Source organism: Dermacentor albipictus, chromosome 5, assembly GCF_038994185.2.
Source record: "Dermacentor albipictus isolate Rhodes 1998 colony chromosome 5, USDA_Dalb.pri_finalv2, whole genome shotgun sequence".
In the NCBI taxonomy this organism is placed as follows: domain Eukaryota; kingdom Metazoa; phylum Arthropoda; class Arachnida; order Ixodida; family Ixodidae; genus Dermacentor; species Dermacentor albipictus.
In genome coordinates, this window is record NC_091825.1 from 24,290,783 (window position 1) to 24,312,848 (window position 22,066).

Consider the following 22,066-nt stretch of genomic DNA (forward strand, 5'->3'; position numbering starts at 1 on the left):
AACAACTTGCCTACCACACCATTTGTGCAGGCAATAGTCTGCGAAGAACTGGCAAATCTTGGAGTTCATTGTGTATGTGCTGTTGCCACTTCACAGCTGTCTTATGCTCCAGGTTCATCGAGTTGACCGCGGTATGTTGCACGCTACCGAAATCGAGCCGAATGGTGAACCACACACGATCAGCCAATCTGTTTTGCCTACCAGCGTATCGGCAACGTTGCTCGTCATTACAACAGCCGGACTGTCTCCTCACCTCTGCGACCGCCATTCACCAGTTATGGTAGCGCCGAGCAGAGCGAGCGTCGTTACCAGCCTCCATTGGCACTGCAGCAGCCAAACAATGATACTCGGGCTCCTGGAACAGTACGCTCGTCATCATTCCGACGTCACCATCCCCGTTTGCTACCAGTTCGTCAACCATCGTCCCTACCGCCGCAGGCTCGTCGCCAACCGTTCCCGATGTAGCCCCGACGCCCCATTGCGGAAACCTAATTGATGCAGCTCCGGAGGTGACCCTGCAGTGATTTATTTGTTTATTTATTTATTTATTATTACCTCAAAGGCCCCAACGTGGGGTATTACATGAGGGATGGGTAACCACTTCAGTGAAATATAGACTCAATGGCAGCCTTGAAATGATGTGGATTGGAGTGCTGCACGGCGTCGGCGGGAAGGTCATTCCAGTCCCGGGCAGTCTTCACAAAGAAAGAATGTAGGTGCGCAGTGGTCCGGGCAGGCGGAGGATACACAGATTTTTCATGACATAATCGGCAAGATTGACGGTGTGCTGGAATGATGGCTGAAGGACTAGGAGCAGAATGATAAAATTTGTGATAAAGACACAGTCTGAAGACATGACGCCTTATATCTAGATTGGAAATTCCTGCTTTTATTTTTAGCTAAGACACACTAGTATGGTAGGAATAATCAGAATAAATAAAGCGAGCAGCACGATTCTGAACTGCTTCTAGAGTGTTAGAAAGGGTGGTTTGGTGTGGGTCCCAAACAGAGCATGCGTATTCTAGCTTAGGTCTGACAAAAGTTAGATAAGTTAGTATCTTTAAGGATGGCGGTACGAAGCGCAAGTTGCGGTGGAAGTAACCAAGTGTGCGATTGGCTTCGTTGGTGATGTTCGTAATATGAGAGGACCAAGAAAGGTTATTCGAGAGAGTGAGGCCAAGGTACTTGCATGACTCCACTGATGAGATTTCCGAGTTGCAAAGAACGTACTTAGGAGTATGATGAAGCTTCCGTCGATGAAAAGGTAGTTGTACAGTCTTTGTAGTGTTCAGTGACATTAGCCACATGCTGCACCAAGAGGTAACTTTGTCTAGATCATCTTGCAATGCGTGGTTGTCGGTATCAGCTAGGATTGAGCGATAAATGACACAATCGTCAGCAAAAAGGCGAATGTTAGATGAAAGATTAGCCGGTAAATCATTAATATATATAAGCAATAGGAGGGGCCCGAGAACTGTGCCCTGGGGTACACCGGAGAGAACAGGGCTCTTAGAGGAGGAGTGGTTGTTAGCATGCACAAACTGTTGTCTGTTAGTTAAGAAATTTCGGATCCAGTTCAAGACAAGGGGATTAAGGTGCAATCGAGAGAGTTTTAGGAGAAGTCGTTAATGCGGAACTTTGTCAAAAGCCTTTTCGAAATCTAAAAAGAGGGCATCAACTGGGATATTTTGATCAAGGTTAGAGCTTATGTCATTTATAAAGAGTGCTAATTGGCTATCACAAGATAAACCTTTAGGGAAGCCATACTGGTTAGGGTGGAAGAAACTGACAGATGTTAGGAATGTAGCAATGTGGGAGTAAAGCACATGTTCCATTAATTTAGAACAAACGCTAGTTAGAGAAATTGGGCGGTAGTTACTACATGATGATGAAGGACCTTTCTTTGGGACTGGGATAACCTTACCCACTTTCCAGTCATCCGGCACCACTCCTGATGATAAAGATTGCTGAAAAATGTGACATAATATCTCGCTTGTAACATATTTAGTATTTTTTAAGACTTTAGAATTAATACCATCGATGCCAGGTGAAGACGACAGCTTTAAGGAATCAATGCGTTTCCTGATTCCATCAGAACTGAAGGTGATTGTGGGCATTGTATCGTAACTGAAAAATGGGAATTCAGGAAGTTCACCTTTAGGCTCATTCGTAAACACGGAAGAGAATGCATGATTAAGCGCTTCGGCGATTTCGTGATCAGGAATAGGCTTATTTTTCTCGTCGCACAGAGCAAGTGGTTGCGAACGCTTTGGATTTATAATATTCCAGATTTTTTTTGAGTTATTTCGCAGTATGTTTGGCAGGGTAGTCGAAGAAAAGGAGCGTTTTGCTTGACTAGCAAGGGATAGGTACGCTTTTTCAGCGGTGTAGTATTTCTGCCATGCGCACTCAGAGTTGGAATGTCTGGCAACGCGGTAAAGCCTTTTCTTTTTATTGTTGAGACGCTTTAGTGTCGTATTGAACCAGGGTGATGAGTGCTTTTCAGTTACAGTGATAGTAGGTATGTAAGTTTTTATCAGCTCATGCATTTTAGTTTTGAAAAGAAGCCAGTTAATTTCAACAGAACGTTCTAAGAAACCGGTAAAGAACGAGCTGGAAAATTCCGCTAGCTTAATATTCATATCAGTATAGTTACCTTTGTCGTAAAGCGTAATAGTTTTTCTAGTTTTAGTGAAGGCAGGGATGTCACTTTGGAATGAGGTATGTAGCACTGAATGATCACTAAGGCCAGGTAAGTGCGTCAGTGGTGAAACATTATCAGAGTGAGAAGTGAAGATAAGGTCTAATATGTTAGAAGACTTATCATTGTGGCGCGTAGGGTTACTGACGATTTGTGTTAAGCCAAACGTAAGACACGTATTAAGAAAATCACTTTCGACATTGTTTTTTGAAGTTGTTTCAGCTATATTGGACCAATTGATGGCAGGGAAGTTGAAATCGCCGAACAGCATGATGGGTGATTGGGGATAAAGCACTGTTACGGAGTGAAGCACCTCATGGAAGTCAGCTACGAAAGAGCTGTTTGCGTCGGGTGGACGATAGCACGTACCGATAATAACGGCTGGGCGGGAAGCGTTGCTTATCACAAAGACAGTTTCTAAGGGCGTTGTTACTGGTATTTCAGCACACTGAAGACTTTCGTGTGCGCATATCAGTACGCCTCCGCCCCTTTTGCGAGATCTGTCGCGTCGAAATATAGAACAATTTGGAAAATGTGAAAGAATTTCTGAATTATTAATGGACGGATTAAGCCAAGTTTCAGTAAGAAGGACTATGTTCGATGTCGTTGCACTGAGCAGGCTTTGGAGGGCATCAAGTTTGGGAAGAATACTGCGAATATTGGTGTAAAGAACTGAAAGGGAGTTATAGGGATGGTTATTGGGACGGTCGCTGCGACAGTCTGATGCTAGGAACCCGGAGATCGAGTGACTACCTTATCGGAACTATGGTCGTATGTGTAAGTTGTATTTCCCATTAGTAATTTGTCGTGGCGCAGTTTGAAGGGTCTGTTTTGTGCTTTGGCAAACTGAACTAGGCGTCTTCTAGCAGTTAGCGTGGTAGGAGAGTAGTCTTCCGAGATCCGATATTCAGTTCCTTTTAGTTTTTTGGCGCATGACAACACGCGTTCTTTTACTTTAAAATGCGCGAATTGGACAATTATAGGCCTATTTCTGTTACTGTTAAAACGACCTAATCTGTGTGCTCTTTCTATGTCTAAATGTTCAACGGTGGTGTTTAGTTGTGTACTGCAGTGTTGTATCACTAGGGCTTCGGACGCAGCCCATGTTTCACTTTCAGTGTCCTTTAAACCAAAAAATACTAGATTTGATCTTCGCGCTCTATCTTCCGAGTCATTAAGTTTAGCCTGAATAGACGCAATCTTATTTGCGCTCTGTTCGGCGAGCGTCCTGAGCTCGTCGACCTCTTTTTTTACCGCGATAAATGCTGAGCAGTCTTCTTCGATCTTAGTTAGTCGTTTTTTTATCTCATCAAAAGATTTGTCGCTCTGGGACAACTTTTGCTTGATCGACTTCATATCGTTTAATAATGAAGTTTGGCCAGCACGGATTTCGGTAAGTGCTTCCAATATATCACTAGGTTCTTCATTGCTGCGGGTGGTAGGTGATGCGGGTGGTAGGCTGCAGTGATGACTCGACCGCAAAACTGTCTGATCACTTTACCGACCAAACAGACCTTAATGGACGTTTTAGTTTATTGCGTCAGGGTCCCAGCACTCATTCACACTGGAGCACGTATATCCGTGATGAGTGCCATATTGCACCGACGCCTGAACAAAGTTCACAAACCCGCTGCATCGTGCACTCTCCGCGCCTCCGACGGGGGAACGCCTACCGCGCTTCCTGTGTGCACCGGTGGCATCGCCGTGCGCCTAACAGTGGTTTTGTTTGCCGCTTTATAAGAATTCCCTTACCAATCTATACTCGCTTAGACTTTATCGTCCTGTTCCACGCTGTTTGATTGCGCGTCTAATGTCATTTAACTTGACGTGCCCCACGGCTGCTATAGTGCACAAGTAACACAACCATGGCTATGCTCTCCCGATGACATCCGCCTAGCGCCTCAAGCCACTACGTACGTCCCTCTACTGTCGTTTCCATCTGTTGCTGACGGCGTCTATGTACGATGTCCCACCGCTGACATACTGCTTCAAAAAATTTGGCCGTTCTTCATATAGTACTCACTGTTACAGGAAATAAGATTTCACTCCCTCTACTTTAACTGCTCGACCCGAATTGTTCCCAGAGGCATGCCTTTGGTCGACGGATCGCCAGTGAACGATTGCGAGATATGGACCTTTGACACCGCAATTCCATCACCCTCTACAAAAGCCTCCAATTCACCTAATCTCACCGACGTACTTAGCAACATGATTGCACTTTACCTTCTTCCAACACAAGATGCTGACCTTCCCCGTCTCTTCGACACTTACCGCGGCAATTTTGACCTGGACGTCCGCTCTTTAACCTAGACATTGCTGGCCATCCATCGTATATTCACCGGAGACGCCAATCCGACACTCCGCCGGCAGCGGTTGAACATGCTGAATAAAAAGGGATACAACGAGAAGTCGGTGAGATCTTGACTGAAGGCGTTATCGAACCATCTTGCTGTCCGTGAGCACCCCCTGTTGTCCTTGTCAAGAAGAAAGACGGCAGTTGGCGCCTTTTATGTCGATTTCAGACACCTTACCGAAACGATACGCAAGGATGTATACCCATAGACGCCTATTTATTAACCTTGGACTGCTTGCACGAAGCCAAGTACTTTTCATCGATTGACTTCCGATTAGGTTGCTGGCAAATCTCGGATGACATGGACCGTGAGAAAATTGCCTTCGTAACACGTGACGGGCTCTACCAATTTAAGGTTATGCCGTTCGGCCCTTCTAATGCCCCAGCGACCTTTGAAAGATTGATGGACTCTCAACTTCGCGTATAAATAGTTCATATGTCCGTGTAATCCAAACGGTATCATGGTCTTTTCACCAGCTTTCACGAGTCATCTAACGCGCCTATCGGCTACTCTTGCTGTTTTCCGACGTGCAGGCCTGCAATTGAGCTCATCCACGTGCAACATTGGACGTCGTCAAATTACCGTTCCAGGCCATCTTGTCTGTGCCACTTGCATTCAAACCGACCCTGACAATATTCGCGCTGTCAAAAACTTTCCTATTCCATTTCCCGGCACAGATGTAAGAAGCTTTGTTGGCCTTTGCTCGTATTTCCATCGTTTTATCATCCATCGTTTTCTCGATGGATGATAAAACCCACTCACCGACTCTCACCGACAAACTTAGCAGCATGATTGCACTTCATCTTCTTCCGTCACAAGCTGCTGACCTCCACCGTCTCTTAAAAGACGTTCCTTTAACATGGGGCTTGCTCAAACGAAAGCCTTCACCGCCCTCTTACGCTTGCTCACGGCTTCCCCATTGCTGGTTCATGATGATCCATCTGCCGCCATTGAACGTCACAGGGAAGCCAGTGATCACGGAATTGGGGCTGTACTTGTTTAATGGCAGCGTAATGCAGTGCGCGGATTGCATACGCCAGCCGCTATTGTTACCAGGCGAGATAAAATTTTCAATTACCGAACGGTAGTACCTGGCTTTTGTTTGAGCAATTGCCAAATACCACCCCTATTTGTACGGCCACACATTTTCTGTGGCTACCAATCCCCACACCTTGTCCTGGCTCTCGTCACCTAAGGACCCAAGTGAAAGATTAGGTAGACGGGCGGTATGGCTTCAAGAATATTTATTTCCTGTTTTATAAATTTCAGGCCGTTTGCACAAAGACGCCGACTGCCTCTTTGTCACCCTGTCGACCGCCCTGAATACGATGCGCATGACAAGGACCCTTGCGTCCTGGCCATTTTTGGTCTGAAAGACATCCGCACTGAATAACGGCGTCCTGAGTGCTTACGTGTTCTCATCGATCATCTTAATTCTTGACATTCGGAGCCCACGCTGCGCATGTTCGTGTACTGTGACGACGTTCTCTGCAGTCGCAGCTTACGCCCTGAATGACCACAGTTCTTACTCGTTGTACCACGCCATCTTCGGACATCAGTTCTTGAGCAGTTACAAAATGCCCCTACTGCAGGTCATCTAGCCGTTTCGCGTAATTACTACAGCGTACGGTGCCGCTTCTACTGGCTAGGCCTGCACCGCTCTGTGCACCACTACGTTGCAGCCTGTGCGCTCTGTCAGTGTCGCAAAATACCATTTGTGCTGCCGATGGACTCCTTCACCCCATCGATGTGCTCTTAGAACCATTCTTTCGCGTCGGTCTTGATCTTCTAGGCCTTTTCGGGCGTCGAAATCTGGCAATCAGTGGCTCATTGTCGCCGCTGATTACGCAACCCGGTATGCCATCACGCGAGCTTTGCGTACAAACTGTCGAACGGACGTGGCAGATTTTCTTTACATGGCGTCATACTCAATCGCGGCGCACCCCGGCAACTCGACACTGATCGCGGCCGCGCTTTCTTGCCCCGAGTAGTTGAAAACTTGCCTCGCTCCTGTTCTACCGAGCACAAGTGTTCCACCATCTACCACCCTCCGACAAATGCACTAGGGGAGCGGCTCAACCGTAGGTTGACAGAAATGCTGTCTGTGTCGGTTTCTGACGACTACAGTGATTGGAACAGCACGTTAACCTTCGTGACCGTCGCCTATAATTTGTCCCCTCACGAGACCATTGGGTTTTAACCCTTTTACCTTCTGTTCGGCCGCCACCCTCCTTTGTCCCTTCACACGCTAATTGCTTCCTCTTTGAGCACAATCCCTGAATATGCTCAAGACGTCTTCGCCGTAGCTTACACGGCATGCCAGATTGTCGGCTCCAGCTCACTGAGTCTCAGGCCGCGCAGAATATCCGGTACGGCAGGTGACATCGAGACTTCGATATGCTCCTGGCTCCGTTGTCCTCCTATGGGCACCATGTCACCGTGTCGGCTTATCTAAAAAGCTGCTGCTGCGCTACACAGGGCCACACACGATATTTCGTCAGCTTAGCGATGTTAACTACGAGGTCAATCCGCCGGGCTGGCATGTTCCCACGGACGTTGTCCATTGTTAAGAACAGCCCGCTCAGGTACAAGTTTTGCCCGCCAGTTGCGACAGCGGCATCAACTTTTCCTGGAACGCCACCGCAGACCTATAGCCACGGGGTCACTAAGTCTACTGTGTGTGGAGAACAATACACGCGCCCTCGACTCTTCGTCGCTGGAGCCAAGATGAGTTCGACGAAGCAGGCTTTGTGCCTGAACCCGCCACCACTGACCTGGTGTGCTGTGAACAAGGGAGTCGCCGAGGGAACATAGTTTGAGGCCCCTGACCACGCGCGGTTCAGGACGCAAAACAATGGGCAACCGGCGGTCGCGCTGCGTGGGTCAACTCGAGGGAATAAAAAGCGTCTTTCCTGACGTAAGCCCCGAGTTCTACGAAGTCCGTCTGACGTCGGTTGAGGACCGTGAACCTGTGCGGAAATGTGTGTGTGTGTAATCCCTCGCGCAGAGAGGCGACTTGTTGACGATGTCTGGTCCAACGTTTCCCTCACCTTGGGATCGAGGGAGGACCGAGTGTTTATAAACCGCTGTTGCGCTGCCGCTCAGTGCACTACCTCTCGCAGTCATGCTAGACTGATGAACTGCAAGGTCCTTATGAAAAGAAACCCATATTCCTCGTTCTCGATGAGAAGGAGTCCTTTCCTTCAACAACGTCTTTAGCGTGGATAAGTTGGACGACGGCATGGGCCAGCTACCATCTAATTCATGCCCGACTCCAATTTTGACAACTGCTAACGAACGGTCGGATTGAGCCCCCAATCCTTACAACTGGCTGACAGCGGTGAGATGGACTTTGCGACGTGGTGCTGTGTCTGTGGTGAGTGCTTGGTTCTTGCTTTGACTCTGTAGGCTTAATTTTGTGGTTGTTCTGTTTAGAACAGTGGGATAGCTAGATTGTTGAGTGTTAGTTAGGTTGTGCTTTCTTAGGTAGATTTAGCGAGCAGGACCAAGGCGGTAAAGCAGCAATCATGGAGTTAAGGACACTGCTGAGAGACAAATTTTTTTATTGTTGGTGAGGAACTGGGCCCAGATGTACGGAAGGAAATGCTAAAATCGGAATTACAGAAGCTAATTTCCGAACAGGCCAGTAAGGAACAAATTGAAATGGGGTTGGAACTACTGAACAAAGAGAAGAACGGGACAGAGAAGAACGGGTAGAGAGAGAGAGGAACGCGAGTTAAAATAATGCAATTTGAACTTGAAAGCAAACGTTTGCAGTTGTCTCAAGGAAGTGAAGGGGCTCGGGGACGATCAAGTGAGGCAGAATCATACCACATGGACAGGCTATTAAAACCATTTGAGGTCAGGACCGACATAGGCTTGTTCCTAAACAATTTTTAAAGGACTTTGGAGAAGATGAACGTCGGTCAAAGTACATGGCCACAGCGGTTGCTGTCTATGTTGCCGTGTGAGGTGGCGGAAGTAATCGCCAGACTGAGTGCACATGATGCATATGATTATGCGAAAGCTAGTCTAGTCTCCTGAAGAAATACTGCCTTTCAGCCGAAGCTTTTCGGCAGAGGTTTAGGAGCACATTCAAGAAAGATAGCGAAGGGTATCCGGAGTTTGCATACGGCTTAAAGGCCAACCTAGTCGAGTGGCTGAAAAGCGCGGAAGCGTACGACAGCAGAGACATTATCATTGAATGTATGCGTTTAGAGCAGTTTTGCAAAAGCATCCCCCAAGCTGTGAAACTATGGGTGCAAGACAGAGGGTATGTAAACACTGTGGAAAGGGCGGCTGAATTAGCCGAAGAGTACGCAACGCGTAGAAAGATGAACGCCGAGGACGGAAATTAGGACGGTCGAAATGGATCGCGGAAACTACTTCCGTTCAAAAAGGGTTCGCAGACTAGACGACCGGAGCCTGTAGACGCGGAGGGAAAGCCCTCAGAAAAGAGCGAGCAGAAATCAAATGGAGAAACACTACCAAAAGAGCAGAAAAAAAAAACATTCGAATCATTCAGACCAATCCGCGGTTATAAATGCCACAAACTGGGACACATAGCTGTAAACTGCGGGAAGCCTAGCGTAGTTTTCTCCTACCTGGAGGAAAAAGACGAGAATATGGAACTTCTAGGACCATATTTTCATTTTCACGACCAGCAAGTTAATGGCAAACCGTGCCGCGTGCTAAGAGACAGTGCCGCCGCTATGGACATTGTCCATCCGTCTTACGTGACGGTAGATGACTTCACCGGAGAAGTAGCATTGATCAAACAGGTTTAGAAGAACACAGCGTGTGTCTGTCCATGGCCAAAGTCAAAATCAGTGGACCATCCGGGAAGCTAGTGACCGAGGCTGCAGTTTCCAAATTATTGTCACTGCAGTGCCCTTACATTTTTTCGTATCGTTCAAATCGGTTACTGAGTGAAAAAGGCGTTAAACTGGGAGAGGGCACAGTAAAGGCATTGACACGAGGCCAAGCTCGTAAAATCGCGTCGCTTTCGGCTGAAAATGCACAAGCTGCTCCAGCGGAAGCAGAAAAAGGGATAACTTAAATACCCGAATCCGAGCTAGGCACGAGGGACAAAAAACAGTTAAGGAAAGCCTGCCAACTGACCAGCTCAATGAGAGCGTATCACTAGAGTGTCAAAGTTCAAGCCTGCAGGAAAAGCAAGCTGACGCAATCGCAAGCGAGACAGGGTCGTTATTATCACCGGCCTCAAAGAACTTTGATCAGGTCTTACGTGTGGATAGAGAGTCACTGGCAGCCGAGCAAAAGAACGATGAGAGCTTAGCTAAATTACATCACACAGCTAAAGAAGGCATTGCCAGGCGCAACGTGACGATACATGAGAGAGGATTGTTGTATCGGTACTACAGAGATCGAAAGGGTAGGATTTTAGATCGGTTAGTCGTAGCTACTAAGTACAGGAAGGACCTTTTGAGTCTCTGTCATGAAAATGGGTGGTCCGGTCACCTAGGCATAAACAAATCAAAGGAAAGATTGCTTATGGAATACTACTGGCCTGGCTGTTTCAAAGACGCAGAAAATTTTGTAAGATCATGCGACGCCTGTCTGCGCTCGGGTAAACCAGGAGGGACATGGAAAGCTCCACTAAAGGTAGTGCCCTTAATAACAGAACCTTTCAGACGACTTGTGGTAGACACGGTAGGGCCTCTACCAAAAATAAAATCACGTTACACGTACTTGTTTACCATGCTGTGTACATTGAACACATGCGTGTAATATCGTTCACAATGTGGCTTCTGGACAACCGAAGAGCTTGCATATGATAATGTGCTTTCAGTTACCTGAAGCACTACGGCCACCACGGCAGTGCAGCTAGGGGCCAGCATTTTACTGGTTGCACGCACAGGGTTGTGCTCGTCGAAAGAGAGAAGTTTGACAGCACTGCGCCGCACATTGTTTTAAGACGACACAATTGTGCGGATATCAGAAATTTAATAAATCAAAGCAACAAGTTCGCATATAGGTTTTCAGAATGAGCCATACTTACTCAATGATTGAAAATATTTTAAGTTATCTACACCATGCCCTCACTCAGGAATCTGCTTTGCGCAGGTATCCCTGCAAAAAGACTATTCCCTGGGCACAGTCCTGACATTTCGAGAACAGGGAATAGTGAGTCTACCAATAGACTTAAATTGAAGTAGCATTGGCTATTGAATTTGTGTTTGAAATTCCTAATATTGTCACACACTTACCTTGTTCATTACCTTTTTTTTCTGGGCACATGGCAGCTTGCGTTGCCTCCTACTTCTCTTTTCTCTTCCACCAACGTGGTCCGTTTTCCTTGGCCAGCTTCTTGCGCCTTGCTTCGCCCGTTTATGAGAGCATACGTACACCCTCTGGGGAATCGACCACGGATGTACCGAGTGCCCGAAGTTGTCTGTTCAGACACACACCTTGTGGCATAACATCAGTGGACAAAGTAGTTGTTTACTCGGCAAGAAGCAGCGACCAGGACCCAAAAACCGCAAAATGAATATAGAAGACGCACACTTTAACTTCATTTATGTTAACGACACCACAGGCGTTGCCGAAGAGAGTTAATGAAACAACTGCACGCACAAGTTAGCAAAACGTGAACATCGAGCTCTCCTAAACAGGTGACTGCAAATTGTAGTTTACTCCACAAAGACCATCTTTGTCCAACACATTGAGGAAATAAAATGATCTTACGCTGAGTGAACTGACAGTACTAGAGCACCGTCCCCATCCATCGTCGGCTCAGAAGGCAGTGAAGGTACTTTTGTGCTTTCTCAGAACGTCTGGTTAGCTCGAGCGGCTTTAAGTCAAGTACTGTGCCGTAAACATCTCTGCACCTTCTCTGTTCCTTCTCTCTCTTGCCCTTTTCACATCCCCCAGAGTAGGATAGCCAACCAGACCCTTGACTGGTTAGCATCTGTGCCTTCCCAAAATTCCTCTCTCTATATCTAGAGTTTACTCCGCCGTAATGCTTTGCAGAGCACGACGAGTTAGATGAATAAAGAGAAACGAAGTGCCCAGCCTTTTTGTTTTTCACAGACGCATGAAGCAAGGAGGCAATGAAGCCGGACAGGGATTCATATATTTTTAAGAACGAAAAAATACTTTCTAGCATAATCATTTCTTCTAGTAATACTATTTTACTACATCTCGAGAATGATAAAAACTATTTCGCACTGGAGCAAGTAGTGGCTCCATCTATATTTTTCAGCAGGAACTGGTGGTCTGATAGGCTTGACATTCTTGATTGAACCACAGCGAACTTAATGACACACAGACATACATTAAAACAAAAAGCCCAAAGACGCCCAGTGTCTGTGTTGTAATGGGACATCAATGCGAAAACATTATATACCCCATTAAGCGAAAATCTGTCGTAGTCGGCGTTACCGAAAGATGATAACAATTTACGTTGTTGCCAGGAGTAAAACACGTCAAAAATGTTTGAATCGACCTCGAATTTTCCTCAACCTCGAACAAATAAATAACTCCCTTTGAGACGAAAATGTGGCCCATATAGGCCTAGGTAGGAATCGAATACATGCATCAGGGATTTGAGACGAGCACGCTTCCCCACCGCCGCGGCGGCTGCATGGTTCCCGCTGACTAAAGCTGCGGCCTAGTGTGCGACTTATTGGGAACGTAACGCACAGCAAGTGCGGAGGAGGTGGAGTCAGCTCATGACTACATAAAATGAGTACGTTGATAACGTTCCGAGGTCTACGAGTGGTATAGTGGAGCCCTAATATGGGGCTATAGCATGGGCGCTATAACGTAAAGGTACTGCAAACTTTCCTATTCCAGTTCTGTATTCGGCCTACCACGATTTGTCACAAAATTTTTGAGCCACCACACACTGCACTTGTCAGTCAGGAGATCTCACTGAAACGATTCATGTGATAAGATATGTGCATGCTTTTTATGCATGAATAAACCGAGTGAACGAAATGTTATTCAATAAACGTTCTCGGGCTGCACGCACTTTACCGGCCTGCCCAAAACGGCAAAAACTCACCGCACCATATGGAGATGTGCGCGTTAAAGCCGGATTAATGTGCGGATTAAAACAGTTTTCCTATGTTGTATCTGCACAACACTTATCAAGCGTATTCTCTTGTCACTGTGCGCCGCGTATCTGATGCACATGGTCATTGTTCACATGTACTATTGTATCGTTAGCCAATCGTTGCCTCGGCTGCACCCATGCACCCTTTATAAGGCGAAGTCACTGAATCGTTGCGGCCTGTTATGTTCATGTTGCTGTCCGAATAAATACTTGACTTCACGGCGTCTCTGGCCAACATGGCGACGAGGGTGGGACCGTTCGGGCAGAGGCAATGACCAAGCCCGAGGAAACGGCAACGACGCCACGGCAAGCGAGGACATCAGTGATGGCCACCACCCTGGGATCTTTGGCCGAGTCCTGCCCAAACTCTGGCAATATCGATGTCTACCTGGAAAGGTTCGACCTGTATGCAACCGCCAATGGAATAGACTCAAGTAAGAAGTTGCAAGACTTCTTAACAATCCTGGGTGAAAAGGCTTACGTGACTCTGCGTAGCCTGCTGCTACCGAAAAAACCAACGGAAGTCAAGTACGAAGAAGCTACAGAAGCTCTCCGAAAGCACTATGCTCTAAAATGGTCAATGGTTACCGAACGGTATCACTTTTACCAGCGAAAGCAAGAGCCGGATGAAAGCCTAAAACAGTTCATCGTCGAGCTGAATAGACTGGCTGAAACGTGCTCGTTTGGAAGCTTTTTGGAAGAAGCGCTCCGCGATCGACTGATTGCTGGACTCGGGACGGATTCGATTCGATGCCGTCTTCTTGCTCTGTCAGAAGACGAAGTCACCTGGGAGCGAGTATGCAAAATTGCCACCGCCTTGGAAAGAGCCCAGAAAGACACCCGAGAAATGCTACCGGAGGGGTCAACCGCCGGTCCTGCCGACGTTTACTGGCATCGGGAGCCTACCACGCAAGGCAGGCGACACGCGACGAAGACCGCTAGCAGCGAGCAGCGTGCCCCCCAAAACGGTCCAAGGAAGCAACGTGGGAAAGGCATTGTTCGCGCCTGTCATAGATGCGGTGGACTGCACGCGCCAGTGAGTTGTCCTTTTCTCAAAAGTACCTGCTTCAAATGCTCGAAACCAGGGCATGTAGCGAAAATGTGCAAAACTAAGGTCGTGCACAAAGTTGAGGAGACCTTGCCGTCAACAGACTTGCTGACTGTTAGTACGACTAACCAAGTTCATAGCTCCCCGCCTATTGTGCTTAAAGTAAAAGTAAACGGCAAGACGATTCCGATGGAACTAGACACGGGAGCAGCTGTGACCATAATGTCTGAAAGAGACTTGGATGAAAATTTTCCAAACTACCCATGTTCCAAGGACGATGTGCGTCTAGGAGTGTATCATGGCACTGCACTTAAAGTGAAAGGCGTAGCAAACGTCAATGTATCTTATCAGAACCGAAGCTACGACCTGCCTCTGATAGTTGCAAAGCAAGAAAATGAATCTCGCATGCCGACGTTTCTAAGTCGCGATTGGATGACCACACTAAACGTTGACCTGCAAAATGCTGTTCAGCAGTTGCAGCGTGACGTGGATAACGTTCAGGAGGGCAGGCAGATGGTAGCAGCGGAAGCTGAAAAGAAGTTGAAACAGTTGTACGGTGATGTGTTTGAGCCTGGCTATGGTTCTATCAAAGGATTCACTGGTAGTATACGAAAGAAAACCGATGTGCATCCTACTTTTTGTAAGGCGAGACCAGTACCATATGCCTTGCGCGAACAAGCGGAGAATGAATTGCGTGACCTTGAGAAAGCTGGTGTGGTGTACAGAGTCAGGCACAGTGGTTGGGCTACACCGCTAGTTATCGTGCCAAAGAAAACAGGAAAAGAAATTAGCTTATGTTGGGATTACAGAGTCACGGTCAATCGGGATATTAAATTTGACCACTATCCACTGCCTCTGCCAGAGGACATATTCGCGTCACTGGTTGGAGGGACCGTGTTCACCTTCCTAGATTTGTCGAAGGCTTACCTACAGCTTGAGCTGGATGAGCAGGCACAGCAACTGCTCACGGTGAATACGCACATGGGACTTTTCAGGTTCCGGCGATTGCCGTACGGAGTGGCAAGCGCACCCGCAATGTTTCAGGCCGTGATGGACCAGGTTTTACAAAACATCCCTGGGACAGCCTGTTAGTTCGACGATGTGTTAATAACAGGTAAAAACCTGACAGAGTGCTATCACCGTTCCCAGCAAGTGCTACAAGCGCTTAGTAAGTACGGCATTCGTGTAAACGCAGGGAAATGCAAATTTTTCCAAGAAAATGTTTGTTACTTGAGGCACGACCTAGACAAGCATGGCGTACACCCAGCAGCGGAAAAAGTAAAGGCGATTCGAGAAGCGCCAAAACCAAGTAATGTGACTCAGCTAAAGGCATTTTTGGGCCTAGTAAACTACTACGCTAAATTTTTGCCTGATCTAGCAAATGTGCTAGAACCTCTCCACCTACTGTTGCGCAAGGGCAGCACATGGAAATGGTCGAGCCAGTGGGACGCATGTTTCAGTCGCTGTAAAATCTTGATCAGTGAAGACACGGTCTTGGAACTGTATGATGTAACGAAGGAAATACAGCTGACATGTGACGCTTCTGCTTACGGCTTAGGCGCAGTGCTGTCGCACGTGGTCGAGGGCGTAGAGACCGATCGCGTTTGCATCGCGGACGATGACGCCTGCTGAGCGTAACTACGCGCAAGTGGAAAAAGAAGCGCTTGCAGTTGTTTTTTGGAGTGAAGAAATTTCATAAATATCTGTACGGGCGTACTTTAGTGTAATCACTGATCACCAGTCGCTCACAGTCATATTTGAGGCAAAGCACCACTAGCTGCAGCTCGTGTGCACCGCTGGGGAATTTTTCTTGCTAACTACAGCTTTCGTATTTCGCACAGACCAGGAACAAAGATAGCCAATGCAGATGGATTATCACGCCTTCCACTGCCGGAAGCCAGTGACGAGGCAGAAGAAATCTTTTATTTCTCGCCTGTCAATAAACTCCCCATAACTGCGAAAGATATCGAGCGTGAAATTGAAAGATCCAGTTATCAGTGCTGTTCGTGAAATGGTATGGCACGGATGGCCGCGTGCTGTGGACTATCATTATCAGCCTTTCATCGTGAGGCGATTTGAACTTTCAGTGGATTGCGGCTCTTTGGTGTGGAACAACAGAGTCGTGATACCACATTCGCTTCAAAGTGAAGTTATGTGTTTGTTGCATGAACAACACATTGGCATCACAAAGATGAAAGCTCTTGCAAGGTCAATGGTTTGGTGGCCAAAGCTAGACAACTGTTTGGAACAAATTGTAAAGCAGTGTGAAATTTGTCCAAGCACAAAATATTTGGTGCCACTAGCGCCGCTTTCATTTTGGAAGTGGTGCACAAGCAGTTGGGAGAGGATACATCCAGACTTTGCTGAAAAAGAAAAAAAAAAGATGTTCCTTTTAGCTGTAGATTCCTATTCCAAATGGTTGGAAATAAGAGTCATGGCGTCAACGACCGCGCAATGCACGATCGAAACAGTGCGCTCGTTGTTCGCAAGTCATGGCCTACCTAAAGAGGTAGTCACTGATAACGGGCCGCAGTTTCGCGCAAATGAGTTTGAGGACTTCCTATTCTCAAACGGGGTTAAGCACACGCTTACTCCGCCATATCATCCTCAGTCCAACGGTTCGGCCGAACGTGCGGTTCAAACTGTAAAGCAGTCACTGTTGAAGCAATTGCTTGAAGACCAGAGGAATAAAAGTTCCAGGTCACTGCAGCACAGAATTGATAATTTTCTGTTCGCTTATAGAACAACGCCGCATACATTCACCGGCCAAACACCAGCTGAACTCTTTGTGAAGAGGAAGTTGCGCACAAGGTTGTTATTGAAACCAGATCTGCAGGATGCAATAAATGCCAAATCTGAGAGTAGTGTACGTAGTGCAAACAAGAGGAGGAGTTCACCCAGAGTATTTTCTGTTGGGGATAGAGTGTTTGTGCGTTCAGTACGTGGGGAACTGGTGAAATGGCGTCCAGGCAAGATTGTGGATGTGAAATCGGCAATGACATACCTTGTGGCTGTGGATGGACAGACGCGGTTTGTGCACGCGGATCATTTGCGACATTCTTGTGTAAAGCCTGGTAGTGTTGTGAAAGAAAATGATGTACCTTTGCCACATGCAAGTGAACTGCTTGAAAGTGAGTGTCCTTGCATCCGCCTCAAACCGGCCGGTGTTGGATCGGAGTGATGGTGGCCCACTCTCACGTGGAGCCCAAAGTGCATCAACGTCAGAACAGAACGATGCCGGTTCACCTGTGCTACCCAGGCGCAGCACTCGTGATACGCGGAAGCCGGATCGTTTGACGTATGACTGATTCTGATCTTGTTGGAGGGGAAGTGTTGTATCTGTACAACGTTTATCAAGCGTATTCTCTTGTCACTGTGCGCCGCGTATCTGATGCACGCGGTCATTGTTCACATGTACTATTGTATCGTTAGCCAATCGCATGCCTCGGCTGCACCCATGCTCCCTTTATAAGGCGAAGCCACTGAATCGTTGCTGCCTGTTATCTTCATGTTGCTGTCCGAATAAATACTTTACTTCACGGCGTCTCTGGCGAACATCCTAAATGGCCGGAGACTGTCCTGTTCCCAAAGAAATAGAATATGGGTGCCCGCAAATCGCTGTGGAGACTCGGAGCTGACGGGGAGCATGGATTTATTTGCGTATAATTAAACATTTTTCATGGCAGCACAACCTTATCCTGACATTTCGTCACGTGTACTACATTGCTCTGACAACTCCACTTTGCCGATAATCCATTTTAGGGGCACTTTTTACCTTCTGTTGCACGCCGTCGCGATTTTCCACCAGACACCACAAGCTAATCAAGGGGAAGTAGGCCAATCGCAGGCTCCTGCACCCCCTCCTCATCCTGTTATCCAATTTCACTGTGCTGGTACGGCCCCTTGAAGGTCTCTCCACTTGAGCGTGCTCCTCGCCTCTTCCCAGTCAATTAGAGAAGAATAACTTCTCAATGTAGGCAATGCTATTCACTTTTAAAGCAAAAGAAAAGTGACATCCCATAAATGAGAAGCGCGTCTGATTGGGCTTTCCAAACAGCGCTGCGGCTTGCCGCCCGATTCTTGTGTCGGCGGTTACGTAAATTTTACCTCACGAGATTGGCATAAAAACAGATTTGAATAGCTCGCGATTGAGGGCCCCAGGAGCGGGTAACCTTACACAATATCAGAATACGACAACAATGAAAACAGACGAAAATAATTGAACCAAGTGTCACTGAAAAGCACACACACCACAATAGCAATAATGTACAGGAAGGAAATTTAATGTTTCCAAGGTGTTCGCCAGTAGCAACGAACTCCTTTAGCATTAAGGAATTAATTTTACCGCACAGAGAATTCTAAAGCTCTATTACACGTTGGGAAAAAGGAAACTATTTGAATGTGCTGGTATCTCCAAAACGAATATGTTACGTTCAATGTGTGGGAGCTATACGAACAACCTTCTTTTGTAAACGTGTTATCTCTTCGGATGCAAAAGGCAGCTGGAGTCAACAGTTGCGCGTAAGAAATTAAGAGGTTCGATGTATAACGCTAAAGCGGTAGTTCCATTTTCAGTGATCGTAGAGCCTGTGTTCATGAGAAGCTGCAACTGCCAGTTTAACTAATAAACCGAATGAATCTTTATTGAACGTTTTTGAGTGAGCTGGTTTCAGTGTTTCCAGGCGTGCTAAACCACGGATGCATCATCAAGAGCGGGATAAATTAGCGTTTTATATAAAAGCATCTTAGGGTAACTAGGCGCTTTAGTTAGAGTGTGTGGCAAATTGCTTAGTTTTTTTGGTACTTTCTTATTTACATATTCGATGTGGTTAGACCAAGGAAGATTCTCTGTAAGAATAACGCCTTTATATTTAGGCATTATTCATAAACATAGCGCATAAATATTTAGGCGTTATTTCATATTGGGCGTGCTACCGTCAATTTACAGTTTGTCCCTTAGAAAAGGCAAACGTTTCCATTAGCTTTCGCTATTTTTTGTTGAATTTGCTAATATATTTGATGCAGTTGCCCAGTCCCTCTTATTGTTTAAGCTAAACATAGTAAATGTAGAACAACATGCCCTGTACTCGATTGCTGCTTTCCAAACACAAGAGTAATGAGTCTGCTAAAGATTTTTTTAATTATTGCACATAGTGCAAATGTTTTACAGGATTACAGCAGGAGGGGGCTGTAGAAGAACAGGGTTTCAAATACGAAATCGTAATTTGTAACTTAGTTACAGCACAAAATAACGTGGATGCGAGAGAATAAAGAAACCAAAGTTAAAACGATATAATAGAATGAAGTATAAATTTAGGAACATAAATACCACAAAATATAAGAAAAAGTATGGCTCTGCCGTAGTCGCGAGTGGATATAAGCATGAAATGGATACGCCAAACCAATTTCGTTGGAGATAATACTAGCCATAATCTTAAAATGATTATATTGCATGTTCGCAACGGCACACCACACCACAGCGCAGCACACGAACATGCTTTGAACTAAACCTGATTGCCAGTGTCGACCAGGTCAAACAACCCTCAGTGGAGCGCAGGACGCTACTATCTTGGTGAGGCAACGTGGCGCCAGCTCTAACTCCGCGCAAAATCCGCGCCGCGGAACTCGCGGAGCGCGGGCGTTGAACAGGCAACTCGGGATCAGTGACCACATTTTGAATATCGCTGTGGTGGACAGCCGTCATGTACGCCGCGGTGAAAGACGAGACTACGCTATCGCCATCAGGCATATATGGTCGACACTGGTAGGTACGACATCAACGCAGTCATATGTTTAGTAAAGGGCAATGCTTTGTGGGCCTTCTGTTCCTACAAGCTGGTGACCTGGACGTGATAACACACCACAACTATATACGTCTACCAAGTTTCTTCTCTACGCCATGGAACCAGCCGCCGAAAATCATCGTCTCGAACAAAAAGGAATGTTTTCTGTCGCCGCACTGCAACTTCCCGATTTCTGGCCCCCGGAGAACTCTGGTTCGGCCGCATCGAGGCGCAGTTTCGCCGTCGCCGAGTCACATCTCGGGCGGCCAAGTACGACCACGGCTTGAGTGCGCTTAACCCGAACACTGCAGCTTTGGTCCGCGACATTTTGCTGGCTCCTCCATCTGATGATCAGTACGATACCCTTCAGCTGGACTTACTACGGCACAGCACCGACTCTGAGTCGCGACGGGTTCAACAGCTCCTCTCATCTTAGGAACTTGGTGACAGAAAATCAACGGAGCTGCTTCGCCGCATGACCACTCCTGGGTAGCAGTCCTTCAGGACCAGTAGTGGAGTGCCTAATGCTTACTGCACCTCCGACGCTGGTCGGCCCGACATTGCACTATCTCCGCGATCGGCACACGTATGCCGAGTGCTTAACGCCTGCTTCACCTACGCTGCAGGTCGGGTCAGTATTGCAATATCTTTTGCATCGGCCCCTCTATGGGGAGTGCTTCACGCCTGCTCCACTTCCGCCGTGGGTCGGGTCGGTATTGCACTATCTTTGGGATTGGCCCACGTATGGGTAGTGGTCAACGCCTCCTTCACTTCCACTGCGAGTCGGGCCGGCATTGTACTATCTCCGGGATCAGCCCAGGTACGGTGAGGGCTTAACGCTTGCTTCACCTCCGGCGCGGGTCGGCCCGGTATTGAACAATCTCCGTGGTCGGCACACGTATGGGGAGTGCTTAACGCCTACTCACCGCCGCCATGGGTCGAGTCGGTATTGCACTATCTTTGGGATCGGCCCACGTAATGGAGTGCTTAACGCCTCCTTCACCTCCGCCGCGGCTTGGTCCGGCATTGCACAATCTCCGGGAGCGGCTAACGTATGGGGGAAGTGCTTAACGCCTGCTTCACCTCTACCGCGGGTCGGGTCGGTATTGCACTGTCTTTGGGATTGGCCAATGTATCGCGAGTGCTTAAGGCCTGCTTCACCTCCGCCGGGGGTCGGATGGGTATTGCACTGTCCTTAATGCAATACCACAATCTTCGGCATGGGTCGCCTGCTTCATCTCCGCCGCAGGTCGGGTCGGTATGGCACTATCTCTGGGATGGCCACACGTATGGGGAGTGCTTAACGCCTGCTTCATATGCGCCGCAAGTCGGCCCCGCAATGCACAATCTCCGGGATCGGCGCACGTACGGGGAGCGCTTAACGCCTCCTTCACCTCCGCCGAGGTTCTGGTCGGTATTGCAATATCTTTCACATTGGCCCCCGTATGGGGACTGCTTAACGCCTGCTTCACTTTCGGCGCGGGTCGGCCCCGCATTGCACTATCTTCGGGATCGGCCCACGTATGGGGAGTGCCTAATGCCTGCTTGACTTCCTCCGTGGACCGTGAAGGTATTGCACTATCTCCGGGATCGGCTCACGTATGGGAGTGCTTAACGCTTGCTTCACCTCCGTCACGTGTCGGGTCAATATTGCACTGTCTTCAGGATTGGCCCCACGTATTCATTTATTTATTTATTTAAAATACCCTCATAGCCACGTGGCATTAAGGAAGGCAGTGGTTGAAGAGTAGTAGTGTAAAGGAAACAAACAAGTGCAGTCACTGCTATTAACACAATTATTTTCGTGATTGAAAAATGTTAGCTGTTGTTTTGAGGAAAAGTTTGTTATCGGTGATGGCTGAAATACTTGAGGGATGGTGGTTTCATTGCTGAGACGTACGGGGGATGAAAGACTGAAAAGAATGACTTTGTGTAACAAGAATTAATTCCTACCTTACTGTGATGATCGACGTGATTTGAAGTCATCGTCAAGCGTGGTGTGATTACCAATCTTATGAAATAGCGAAACACGGGCAATTCTGCCGCGTTTGGCGAGTGGAATAAGTGTTAGGTTAGTTTTCACTAAGGTTATACTCGCAG

At 47.4% G+C, this 22,066-nt stretch overlaps 2 protein-coding genes across 2 annotated transcripts in view; both read left to right on the forward strand.

Annotated features, from left to right (window-relative positions):
• LOC135898230 (uncharacterized) overlaps positions 1–22,066 on the forward strand; it is a 516,585-nt gene that overhangs the window by 92,927 nt on the left and 401,592 nt on the right. The window lies entirely within an intron of this gene.
• Positions 13,326–20,402, forward strand: LOC135898246 (uncharacterized). Its single transcript, XM_065427092.1, has 2 exons — positions 13,326–14,784; positions 20,173–20,402. The coding sequence occupies exons 1-2, from the start codon at positions 13,407–13,409 to the stop codon at positions 20,400–20,402; spliced, it is 1,608 nt and encodes a 535-aa protein (XP_065283164.1). The 5' UTR covers positions 13,326–13,406.

Excerpts from the sequence above, each read along its gene's own strand:
- LOC135898246 (XM_065427092.1), top strand. The coding sequence starts at position 13,407 with ATGACCAAGCCCGAGGAAACGGCAACGACGCCACGGCAAGCGAGGACA. Across the intron at positions 14,785-20,172 it reads TTCTATCAAAGGATTCACTG|AACTCTGGTTCGGCCGCATC; the intron begins GTAGTATACGAA and ends TGGCCCCCGGAG.